At 36.4% G+C, this 14,472-nt stretch overlaps 1 protein-coding gene across 1 annotated transcript in view; it reads right to left on the bottom strand.

The window, feature by feature from the left end:
* The window catches only part of LOC117337226, a 162,269-nt gene that overhangs the window by 43,632 nt on the left and 104,165 nt on the right, over positions 1-14,472 (bottom strand). The window contains exon 3 of the mRNA XM_033898095.1: positions 12,722-13,213. Coding sequence (XP_033753986.1) covers positions 12,722-13,213 — 492 coding nt within the window. The remainder of the gene's footprint in view (positions 1-12,721; positions 13,214-14,472) is intronic.

The following is a 14,472-nucleotide window of genomic DNA, read 5'->3' as shown; positions in this document are numbered from 1 at the left end:
GTTCGGATAGAGTAAACTCGTGAACCAAACCTAGGTAAAATTATCCGGAATTTTACCAAAAAAATAAGATTGCTCTATTGATAAAAAGTATAAATATTACAATCATCACATTTTCAACTAGAAACACATTTGATATGAAAACCACAGATGAAAAACACAATTTTCAGAAATTTAAGGGTTTTATTCTTGGACTTGTATTGATTTTCAAGGGTTTTTAAAGGCTAAATGTCATTTTCATGGGTTTTTCAAGAAACTCATCCAATTTAAGGGTTTTTCAAGAAACTCATCCAATTTAAGGGTTTTTTAAGACCTGTGCGACTCCTGTAATATGATTCCTCCTTTCTGATACAGCCATCTCCAACTAATACCTCTCTACAGCTATTAAATTAGATATTATGCCCTGTATATAAAATGATTTTATAGATAATATTCAATTTAACAAGAAGACTAGCATATTTACACACCAGTACCTTTATCATTTTATTGCACGAAGTTCAACATCATTAGGTAATTTTCTATTTCTCATTATATTGTGTAATAAAGTACATTTTTGTACTTTATATTTTTCAAAAAAATATTAACATACAAGAATATTTTCATAATGGCATCCAATAAGTTTCCTCATCCCTGCAAATTGACTCTCAAAAATGTCAAAGTCCAAAAAAACAGCATTTGACATCAAGGCATAAACTTTAACGAATGAACATAGAATTTCAAATAAAATTTATATATTTTTATACATGTTAGATCTCCAATGAAAAGCAAGTATGAACAAAAACCAAAAATAGACTGTTGACTATTGACAAAAGTTGTATACTTCATTTACACTATCACCAAACTCCACAAGTCACATTCCTTTACAATCATCAGTCTCCAAAAGTTATATACTTTACCCTATCACTAACCTCCAAATGCCACATACTTTACAAGATTGCCAAACTCCAAATGTCACATACATAACATAATCATCAATCTCCAAACAGTTTTCAAAAGTAAAGGTGGTCCTATGGTCGTGACATAAGTATGCTACTTTCAACAATATGTGTTTACGAAATGGGTCTATGGAAAAATGACTTGGGCTATGAGATTTCAATTTTCTGTAGACTAATTGTCTAAGGAATTTTCATATATACTTTCATACACTGTTCAAAAGTTATATCTTTACACTATCACCAAACTCTTTGTAAGGTGGAATTTATTGCCTTCTGACAAAAAAATCTATCTTGCTCAGCTTTTATATTTGTTTGTATGTACCTTTCGGTCTAATATAAGTGATCATAATTAATTAGGACACTGTACAAATATTTTGTTCATTTGTTGGTGTAATAATTAGATTGATACAATGTTGACAACAGCATTTGTCACCAATTCTTATAATCTATCAAGATTTTGTGTTTTTCACTACAAAATTTGATCTATACCTGTCTGTTGTTCTAAGTTCTACAGCCTTTGATCTTTTATAGTTTAATACAAAACTTGGTCATCTCACAATTTTTCCTTTTTAGAAATTGGGCTAGCTGACTGCTACTACTTAGCTTTAGTAAGGACAATGCCACTGCCAAAGTCTGATTGTCAAACACTTATAGAACAGATGGATTGTCTTACTTCCCTTCATTTGTCACATGGAGAATCTGATTGTCACAATCTTCATTTATAAACTTTTGAAGTCTACAACACAGGGAGCTAGGAATGCACAATTTGTACAACAGGTACATATATATACACTGCCGTCCATAAACAAGCATATTCCATGGTATTGTTAAAGCAAAACATGTCCCCTACTGGCCCCCTTAACAATAATAACAGTGACCTTGACACAAAATCCCTGAAATTCAAACTTGTCCGAGATATATATGAAGTTTGATCAAAATTCCTCAAGGATTGAAGCTGCTAGCTATAAAGCACCTACAAACTATGGCGTTATGTACTTATACAAACAAGACAAGATCGAGAGGAATCCTTTATTAGTTTTTATTTTCCTTAAATCAAGCTTACTTACCCTTACTGACTACTCAAACAAATTTATCAAAGTTTGCAATAATTATCTTACAGGTCAAACAATTTCATAGCATACATATGGCTTAACATCTTTGTATGTAACAATGATTAAATTGAAGGAATATCAAGCTTTATTTGCATATATAATTATGTCAGCTTTTGTTTCTTTGCTATATTAGTAAGTATAAGGCTCCTGCAATTTAACTGACAAAATACTTATGTATGAGACTGATGTATTTTGTAATATTTATAAATACAGATAACTATAATATAACTTCATTGCTGCTTATTGTGCATGATATATATGTAGCGTTTAACTAACAAATATACTTTACTAACAAGGACCATGTGAAGATTAGCCTCTTGCTAAATATGTATTTTATTCCCAGAAAATTGAGATTATTATCATAACATTAGCTCTCCTAATAATGCAGACCAAATTTCATTAAAATCTATTCACTTGTTCAGGACAAGTAGCATTGACAGTTTAAGTAGATACAACATCAGCTCTAGTAACAGTGTAAGTACATACAACATCAGCTCTAGTAACAGTGTAAGTAGGTACAACATCAGCTCTAGTAACAGTGTAAGTACATACAACATCAGCTCTAGTAACAGTGTAAGTACATACAACATCAGCTCTAGTAACAGTGTAAGTACATACAAAATCAGCTCTAGTAACAGTGTAAGTACATACAACATCAGCTCTAGTAACAGTGTAAGTACATACAACATCAGCTCTAGTAACTGTGTAAGTAGGTACAACATCAGCTCTAGTAACAGTGTAAGTAGGTACAACATCAGCTCTAGTAACAGTGTAAGTAGGTACAACATCAGCTCTAGTAACAGTGTAAGTACATACAACATCAGCTCTAGTAACAGTGTAAGTACATACAACATCAGCTCTAGTAACAGTGTAAGTACATACAACATCAACTCTAGTAACAGTGTAACTACATACAACATCATCTCTAGTAACAGTGTAAGTAGGTACAACATCAGATCTAGTAACAGTGTAAGTACATACAACATCAGCTCTAGTAACAGTGTAAGTACATACAACATCAGCTCTAGTAACAGTGTAAGTACATACAACATCAACTCTAGTAACAGTGTAACTACATACAACATCAGCTCTAGTAACAGTGTAAGTAGGTACAACATCAGATCTAGTAACAGTGTAAGTACATACAACATCAACTCTAGTAACAGTGTAAGTACATATAACATCAGCTCTAGTAACAGTGTAAGTACATATAACATCAGCTCTAGTAACAGTGTAAGTACATACAACATCAGCTCTAGTAACAGTGTAAGTAGGTACAACATCAGCTCTAGTAACAGTGTAAGTACACACAACATCAGCTCTAGATCTAGTAACAGTGTAAGTAGGTACAACATCAGCTCTAGTAACAGTGTAACTACATACAACATCAACTCTAGTAACAGTGTAAGTAATACAACATCAGATCTAGTAACAGTGTAAGTACATACAACATCATCTCTAGTAACAGTGTAAGTACATACAACATCAACTCTAGTAACAGTGTAAGTACATACAACATCAACTCTAGTAACAGTGTAAGTACATACAACATCAGCTCTAGTAACAGTGTAAGTAGGTACAACATCAACTCTAGTAACAGTGTAAGTACATACAACATCAGATCTAGTAACAGTGTAAGTAGGTACAACATCAGCTCTAGATCTAGTAACAGTGTAAGTACATACAACATCAGCTCTAGTAACAGTGTAAGTACATACAACATCAGCTCTAGTAACAGTGTAAGTACATACAACATCAGATCTAGTAACAGTGTAAGTACATACAACATCAGATCTAGTAACAGTGTAAGTAGGTACAACATCAGCTCTAGTAACAGTGTAAGTACATACAACATCAACTCTAGTAACAGTGTAAGTACATATAACATCAGCTCTAGTAACAGTGTAAGTACATACAACATCAGCTCTAGTAACAGTGTAAGTAATACAACATCAGCTCTAGTAACTGTGTAAGTAGGTACAACATCAGCTCTAGTAACAGTGTAAGTAGGTACAACATCAGCTCTAGTAACAGTGTAAGTACACACAACATCAGCTCTAGATCTAGTAACAGTGTAAGTAGGTACAACATCAGCTCTAGTAACAGTGTAAGTAATACAACATCAGATCTAGTAACAGTGTAAGTACATACAACATCAACTCTAGTAACAGTGTAACTACATACAACATCAGCTCTAGTAACAGTGTAAGTAGGTACAACATCAGCTCTAGTAACAGTGTAAGTACATACAACATCAGCTCTAGATCTAGTAACAGTGTAAGTACATACAACATCAGTTCTAGTAACAGTGTAAGTACATACAACATTAACTCTAGTAACAGTGTAAGTACATACAACATCAACTCTAGTAACAGTGTAAGTACATACAACATCAGCTCTAGTAACAGTGTAAGTACATACAACATCAGCTCTAGTAACAGTGTAAGTAGGTACAACATCAACTCTAGTAACAGTGTAAGTACATACAACATCAGCTCTAGTAACAGTGTAAGTACATACAACATCAACTCTAGTAACAGTGTAAGTACATACAACATCAGCTCTAGTAACAGTGTAAGTACATACAACATCAACTCTAGTAACAGTGTAAGTAGGTACGTACATACAACATCAGATCTAGTAACAGTGTAAGTACATACAACATCAACTCTAGTAACAGTGTAAGTACATACAACATCAGCTCTAGTAACAGTGTAAGTACATACAACATCAGCTCTAGTAACAGTGTAAGTAGGTACAACATCAGCTCTAGTAACAGTGTAAGTACATACAACATCAACTCTAGTAACAGTGTAAGTACATACAACATCAACTCTAGTAACAGTGTAAGTAAGTACAACATCAGCTCTAGTAACAGTGTAAGTACATACAACATCAGCTCTAGTAACAGTGTAAGTACATACAACATCAGCTCTAGTAACAGTGTAAGTACATACAACATCAGCTCTAGTAACAGTGTAAGTACATACAACATCAGCTCTAGTAACAGTGTAAGTACATACAACATCAGCTCTAGTAACAGTGTAAGTACATACAACATCAGCTCTAGTAACAGTGTAAGTACATACAACATCAGCTCTAGTAACAGTGTAAGTACATATAACATCAGCTCTAGTAACAGTGTAAGTACATATAACATCAGCTCTAGTAACAGTGTAAGTAGGTACAACATCAGCTCTAGTAACAGTGTAAGTACATACAACATCAGCTCTAGATCTAGTAACAGTGTAAGTAGGTACAACATCAGCTCTAGTAACAGTGTAACTACATACAACATCAACTCTAGTAACAGTGTAAGTACATACAACATCAACTCTAGTAACAGTGTAAGTAATACAACATCAGATCTAGTAACAGTGTAAGTACATACAACATCATCTCTAGTAACAGTGTAAGTACATACAACATCAGCTCTAGTAACAGTGTAAGTAATACAACATCAGATCTAGTAACAGTGTAAGTACATACAACATCAGATCTAGTAACAGTGTAAGTAGGTACAACATCAGCTCTAGTAACAGTGTAAGTAATACAACATCAGATCTAGTAACAGTGTAAGTAGGTACAACATCAGATCTAGTAACAGTGTAAGTACATACAACATCAGCTCTAGTAACAGTGTAAGTACATACAACATCAGATCTAGTAACAGTGTAAGTACATACAACATCAACTCTAGTAACAGTGTAAGTACATACAACATCAGTTCTAGTAACAGTGTAAGTACATACAACATCAGATCTAGTAACAGTGTAAGTACATACAACATCAGCTCTAGTAACAGTGTAAGTAGGTACGTACATACAACATCAGATCTAGTAACAGTGTAAGTACATACAACATCAGCTCTAGTAACAGTGTAAGTACATACAACATCAACTCTAGTAACAGTGTAAGTACATACAACATCAGCTCTAGTAACAGTGTAAGTACATACAACATCAACTCTAGTAACAGTGTAAGTAGGTACAACATCAGCTCTAGTAACAGTGTAAGTACATACAACATCAACTCTAGTAACAGTGTAAGTACATACAACATCAGCTCTAGTAACAGTGTAAGTACATACAACATCAGCTCTAGTAACAGTGTAAGTACATACAACATCAACTCTAGTAACAGTGTAAGTACATACAACATCAGCTCTAGTAACAGTGTAAGTACATACAACATCAGCTCTAGTAACAGTGTAAGTAGGTACAACATCAGCTCTAGTAACAGTGTAAGTACATACAACATCAACTCTAGTAACAGTGTAAGTACATACAACATCAACTCTAGTAACAGTGTAAGTAAGTACAACATCAGCTCTAGTAACAGTGTAAGTACATACAACATCAGCTCTAGTAACAGTGTAAGTACATACAACATCAGCTCTAGTAACAGTGTAAGTACATACAACATCAGCTCTAGTAACAGTGTAAGTACATACACCATCAGCTCTAGTAACAGTGTAAGTACATACAACATCAGCTCTAGTAACAGTGTAAGTACATACAACATCAGCTCTAGTAACAGTGTAAGTACATACAACATCAGCTCTAGTAACAGTGTAAGTAGGTACGTACATACAACATCAGATCTAGTAACAGTGTAAGTACATACAACATTAACTCTAGTAACAGTGTAAGTAGGTACAACATCAGCTCTAGTAACAGTGTAAGTAGGTACAACATCAACTCTAGTAACAGTGTAACTACATACAACATCAGATCTAGTAACAGTGTAAGTACATACAACATCAGCTCTAGTAACAGTGTAAGTACATACAACATCAGCTCTAGTAACAGTGTAAGTAGGTACAACATCAGATCTAGTAACAGTGTAAGTAGGTACAACATCAACTCTAGTAACAGTGTAAGTACATACAACATCAGATCTAGTAACAGTGTAAGTACATACAACATCAGCTCTAGTAACAGTGTAAGTACATACAACATCAGCTCTAGTAACAGTGTAAGTACATACAACATCAACTCTAGTAACAGTGTAAGTACATACAACATCAGCTCTAGATCTAGTAACAGTGTAAGTACATACAACATCAGATCTAGTAACAGTGTAAGTACATACAACATCAGCTCTAGTAACAGTGTAAGTACATACAACATCAACTCTAGTAACAGTGTAAGTACATACAACATCAGCTCTAGTAACAGTGTAAGTACATACAACATCAGCTCTAGTAACAGTGTAAGTAATACAACATCAGCTCTAGTAACAGTGTAAGTACATACAACATCAACTCTAGTAACAGTGTAACTACATACAACATCAGCTCTAGTAACAGTGTAAGTACATACAACATCAACTCTAGTAACAGTGTAAGTACATACAACATCAGATCTAGTAACAATGTAAGTAGGTACAACATCAGCTCTAGATCTAGTAACAGTGTAAGTACATACAACATCAGCTCTAGTAACAGTGTAAGTACATACAACATCAGCTCTAGTAACAGTGTAAGTACATACAACATCAGATCTAGTAACAGTGTAAGTACATACAACATTAACTCTAGTAACAGTGTAAGTACATACAACATCAGCTCTAGTAACAGTGTAAGTAGGTACAACATCAGCTCTAGTAACAGTGTAAGTAGGTACAACATCAACTCTAGTAACAGTGTAACTACATACAACATCAGATCTAGTAACAGTGTAAGTACATACAACATCAGCTCTAGTAACAGTGTAAGTACATACAACATCAGCTCTAGTAACAGTGTAAGTAGGTACAACATCAGATCTAGTAACAGTGTAAGTAGGTACAACATCAACTCTAGTAACAGTGTAAGTACATACAACATCAGATCTAGTAACAGTGTAAGTAATACAACATCAGCTCTAGTAACAGTGTAAGTACATACAACATCAGATCTAGTAACAGTGTAAGTAATACAACATCAGCTCTAGTAACAGTGTAAGTAGGTACAACATCAACTCTAGTAACAGTGTAAGTACATACAACATCAGATCTAGTAACAGTGTAAGTAATACAACATCAGCTCTAGTAACAGTGTAAGTACATACAACATCAGCTCTAGTAACAGTGTAAGTACATACAACATCAGCTCTAGTAACAGTGTAAGTACATACAACATCAGCTCTAGTAACAGTGTAAGTACATACAACATCAGCTCTAGTAACAGTGTAAGTAGGTACAACATCAGCACTAGTAACAGTGTAAGTACATACAACATCAGCTCTAGTAACAGTGTAAGTACATACAACATCAGCTCTAGTAACAGTGTAACTACATACAACATCAGCTCTAGTAACAGTGTAAGTACATATAACATCAGATCTAGTAACAGTGTAAGTACATACAACATCAGCTCTAGTAACAGTGTAAGTAGGTACAACATCAGCTCTAGTTACAGTGTAAGTAGGTACAACATCAACTCTAGTAACAGTGTAAGTACATACAACATCAACTCTAGTAACAGTGTAAGTAGGTACAACATCAGATCTAGTAACAGTGTAAGTAGGTACAACATCAACTCTAGTAACAGTGTAAGTACATACAACATCAGCTCTAGTAACAGTGTAACTACATACAACATCAGCTCTAGTAACAGTGTAAGTACATATAACATCAGCTCTAGTAACAGTGTAAGTACATACAACATCAGCTCTAGATCTAGTAACAGTGTAAGTACATACAACATCAGCTCTAGTAACAGTGTAAGTACATACAACATCAGATCTAGTAACAGTGTAAGTACATACAACATCAGTTCTAGTAACAGTGTAAGTACATACAACATCAACTCTAGTAACAGTGTAAGTACATACAACATCAGCTCTAGTAACAGTGTAAGTACATACAACATCAGCTCTAGTAACAGTGTAAGTACATACAACATCAGCTCTAGTAACAGTGTAAGTAGGTACAACATCAGCTCTAGTTACAGTGTAAGTAGGTACAACATCAACTCTAGTAACAGTGTAAGTACATACAACATCAACTCTAGTAACAGTGTAAGTAGGTACAACATCAGATCTAGTAACAGTGTAAGTAGGTACAACATCAGATCTAGTAACAGTGTAAGTAGGTACAACATCAGCTCTAGTTACAGTGTAAGTAGGTACAACATCAACTCTAGTAACAGTGTAAGTACATACAACATCAACTCTAGTAACAGTGTAAGTGTAGGTACAACATCAGATCTAGTAACAGTGTAAGTACATACAACATCAGCTCTAGTAACAGTGTAAGTAGGTACAACATCAGCTCTAGTAACAGTGTAACTACATACAACATCAGCTCTAGTAACAGTGTAAGTAGGTACAACATCAGCTCTAGTAACAGTGTAAGTACATACAACATCAGCTCTAGTAACAGTGTAAGTAAGTACAATTTGAATATCTTTTGTATCTAGTGTCAAAAGCCATCAATACTTTATTGATAAATCTTACGTAAATCCCCATGAAATTCATCTATATCTTTACAGTTATGGCCAAATTTTATGTTTTGCAAGTTAATGTTATGTTTTTACAGAGGGTGAAAACTTGTTTGATCCCGTGTACATTTGACTCTGTCTTCATTCTCTATTTGATTTCATATTTCATAACATCTCATATTACATACACTTTTGAAAGCGAAATAATATTTACACTGGGGAAATGATCACCAAGTCTAGAATAGAATACTGTTTCTATCTGTTCAACTTCACAGAATTCTCTCTACAAAGGCAACATTGATCCTGTAGTGTTTTTAAGGGAATTACTATGTCTAGACAATCCTTGGTAGCTACAGCAGAACACTGTACATACTTTCCTGTGCAAGGTACAGTCTACAGTGAGAGAGGCTATGGGTCACAATGGAGTTCAGACACAGCACACAATCTGGGAGTGTGTACTCCACAACACATAGTCTGGGAGTGTGTACTACACAACACATAGTCTGGGAGTGTGTACTACACAACACACAGTCTGGGAGTGTGTACTCCACAACACATAGTCTGGGAGTGTGTACTCCACAACACAGTCTGGGAGTGTGTACTACACAACACATAGTCTGGGAGTGTGTACTCCACAACACATAGTCTGGGAGTGTGTACTACACAACACACAGTCTGGGAGTGTGTACTACACAACACATAGTCTGGGAGTGTGTACTACACAACACATAGTCTGGGAGTGTGTACTACACAACACACAGTCTGGGAGTATGTACTACACAACACACAGTCTGGGAGTGTGTACTACACAACACACAATCTGGGAGTATGTACTCCACAACACATAGTCTGGGAGTGTGTACTACACAACACATAGTCTGGGAGTGTGTACTACACAACACACAGTCTGGGAGTGTGTACTACACAACACACAGTCTGGGAGTATGTACTCCACAACACACAGTCTGGGAGTATGTACTCCACAACACACAGTCTGGGAGTGTGTACTACACAACACATAGTCTGGGAGTATGTACTCCACAACACATAGTCTGGGAGTATGTACTACACAACACACAGTCTGGGAGTGTGTACTACACAACACAGTCTGGGAGTGTGTACTACACAACACACAGTCTGGGAGTGTGTACTCCACAACACACAGTGTGGGAGTGTGTACTCCACAACACATAGTCTGGGAGTGTGTACTCCACAACACATAGTCTGGGAGTGTGTACTACACAACACATAGTCTGGGAGTATGTACTACACAACACAGTCTGGGAGTGTGTACTACACAACACACAGTCTGGGAGTGTGTACTACACAACACACAGTCTGGGAGTGTGTACTACACAACACACAGCACAACACACAGTCTGGGAGTGTGTACTACACAACACACAGTCTGGGAGTGTGTACTACACAACACAGTCTGGGAGTGTGTACTACACAACACACAGTCTGGGAGTGTGTACTACACAACACACAGTCTGGGAGTATGTACTCCACAACACATAGTCTGGGAGTGTGTACTACACAACACACAGTCTGGGAGTGTGTACTACACAACACACAGTCTGGGAGTGTGTACTCCACAACACACAGTCTGGGAGTGTGTACTACACAACACAGTCTGGGAGTGTGTACTACACAACTCAGTCTGGGAGTGTATACTACACAACACACAGTCTGGGAGTGTGTACTCCACAACACATAGTCTGGGAGTATGTACTACACAACACAGTCTGGGAGTATGTACTACACAACACACAGTCTGGGAGTGTGTACTACACAACACACAGTCTGGGAGTGTGTACTACACAACACACAGTGTGGGAGTGTGTACTCCACAACACATAGTCTGGGAGTGTGTACTCCACAACACATAGTCTGGGAGTGTGTACTCCACAACACAGTCTGGGAGTGTGTACTACACAACACACAGTCTGGGAGTGTGTACTACACAACACACAATCTGGGAGTGTGTACTACACAACACAGTCTGGGAGTATGTACTACACAACATAGTCTGGGAGTGTGTACTACACAACACAGTATGGGAGTATGTACTACACAACACACAGTCGGGAGTGTGTACTACACAAACACTACAATCTGGGAGTGTGTACTACACAACACAGTATGGGAGTATGTACTACACAACACACAGTCTGGGAGTGTGTACTACACAACACACAATCTGGGAGTGTGTACTACAAAACACAGTCTGGGAGTATGTACTACACAACACACAGTCTGGGAGTTGTACTACACAACACACAATCGGGAGTGTGTACTACACAACACAGTCTGGGAGTGTGTACTACACAACACACAGTCTGGGAGTATGTACTACACAACATAGTCTGGGAGTGTGTACTACACAACACACAGTCTGGGAGTGTGTACAACACAACACAGTCTGGGAGTGTGTACTACACAACACACAGTCTGGGAGTGTGTACTACACAACACACAGTCTGGGAGTGTGTACTACACAACACAGTCTGGGAGTGTGTACTACACAACACAGTCTGGGAGTGTATACTACACAACACACAGTCTGGGAGTGTGTACTACACAACACAGTCTGGGAGTGTGTACTACACAACACACAGTCTGGGAGTGTGTACTACACAACACACAGTCTGGGAGTGTGTACTACACAACACAGTCTGGGAGTGTGTACTACACAACACACAATCTGGGAGTGTGTATTACACAACACACAGTCTCGGAGTGTGTACTACACAACACAGTCTGGGAGTGTGAACTACACAACACACAGTCTGGGAGTGTGTACTACACAACACACAGTCTGGGAGTATGTACTACACAACACACAGTCTGGGAGTGTGTACTACACAACACAGTCTGGGAGTGTGTACTACACAACACAGTCTGGGAGTGTGTACTACACAACACAGTCTGGGAGTATGTACTACACAACACAGTCTGGGAGTGTGTACTACACAACACACAGTCTGGGAGTGTGTACTACACAACACACAGTCTGGGAGTATGTACTACACATCACACAGTCTGGGAGTATGTACTACACAACACACAGTCTGGGAGTGTGTACTACACAACACACAGTCTGGGAGTATGTACTACACATCACACAGTCTGATGGAGGGGGGTTCTACATGACACACATGCAGTGAGTTTGGGGATATTGGGCAAAGGAGAGTGGAAAATTCTGCTTTTGATGGTAATAGAAGATAATGAACATAAAAGGTACTTACTGTTGCGTTGATGAAAGTCTATATCCAATGAAAATCCACTGTGAACGTTTTCCTCCCAAATATAAACTATCTGCAGGGAGTTGGCATTGAAATGAAAGACTCGAGGCGTTTTGAAATTGTTTGTTTTACAAAATCTAAAAGTCTTAGTATGGCTTTTATGACCAGTTGATAAGCTTATAACAAGTTCGGGAGGCAAGCAATGTTCTGCTTTAGCAGACACAGGAAATGATGATGAAGATGATGTCAGCGGTGACGAGGACGACGACAACGTTGATGCTGATGATTGGGAATTGGGTAAATGAAAATTAGGGTCCGTTGAGCTTGCAGGACCAAAATGTGGCTGGAAGCCAATGAGATCGGTGAAATTGAGTTCTATGTATGTGTTGACGGGTGCTTGTATGGTGTATATACACTTGACGTAGCCTTTGTGCTGATATTCCAATGACAGTGCCTGTATCCGGTCCTTCCTAGAATAGGTGAAACTACACACTGCTGCAACAGAAGAAACAGGTCATTAGTATAGGTATATCTAATCATTTATCTTACCATTATCAAACTCAACTACCATCATCAAACTATATTACCATTATCAAACTCTATTACCATTATCAAACTCTATCACCATTATCAATCTCTATTACCATTATCAAACTCAACTACCATTATCAAACTATATTACCATTATCAAACTCAACTACCATTATCAAACTCTATTACCATTATCAAACTCTACTACCATTATCAAACTCTATCACCATTATCAAACTATATTACCATTATCAAACTCTATCACCATTATCAATCTCTATTACCATTATCAAACTCAACTACCATTATCAAACTCAACTACCAATATCAAACTCTGTTACCAATATCAAACTCTGTTACCAATATCATACTCTATTACCATTATCAAACTCTACTACCATTATCAAACTCTATCACCATTATCAAACTCTATTACCAATATCATACTCTATTACCAATATCATACTCTATTACCAATATCAAACTCTGTTACCATTATCAAACTCTATTACCAATATCATACTCTATTACCATTAACAAACTCTATCACCATTATCAAACTCTACTACCATCATCAAACTCTGTTACCAATATCAAACTCTATTACCAATATCAAACTCTATCACCATTATCAAACTCTACTACCATTATCAAACTCTATTACCAATATCATACTCTATCACCATTATCATACTCTATTACCATCAAACTATATTACCATTATCAAACTCTATCACCATTATCAAACTCTATTACCAATATCATACTCTATTACCAATATCAAACTATATTACCATTATCAAACTCTATTACCATTATCAAACTCTATTACCATTATCAAACTATATTACCATTATCAAACTCTATTACCATTATCAAACTCTACTACCATTATCAAACTATATTACCAATATCAAACTCTATTACCATTATCAAACTATATTACCATTATCAAACTATATTACCATTATCAAACTCTATCACCATTATCAATTTCTATTACCATTATCATACTCTATTACCATTATCAAACTCTACTACCATCATCAAACTCTATTACCATTATCATACTCTATTACCATTATCAAACTCTATTACCATTATCATACTATATTACCATTATCAAACTCTGTTACCAATATCAAACTCTATTACCATTATCAAACTCTATCACCAATATCAAACTATATTACCAATATCAAACTCTATTACCAATATCATAC

This window comes from Pecten maximus, chromosome 11, assembly GCF_902652985.1.
Source record: "Pecten maximus chromosome 11, xPecMax1.1, whole genome shotgun sequence".
Taxonomy (NCBI): domain Eukaryota; kingdom Metazoa; phylum Mollusca; class Bivalvia; order Pectinida; family Pectinidae; genus Pecten; species Pecten maximus.
The sequence above is the reverse complement of the archived record's forward strand: the minus strand, read 5'-3'. Positions and strand labels throughout refer to the sequence as shown.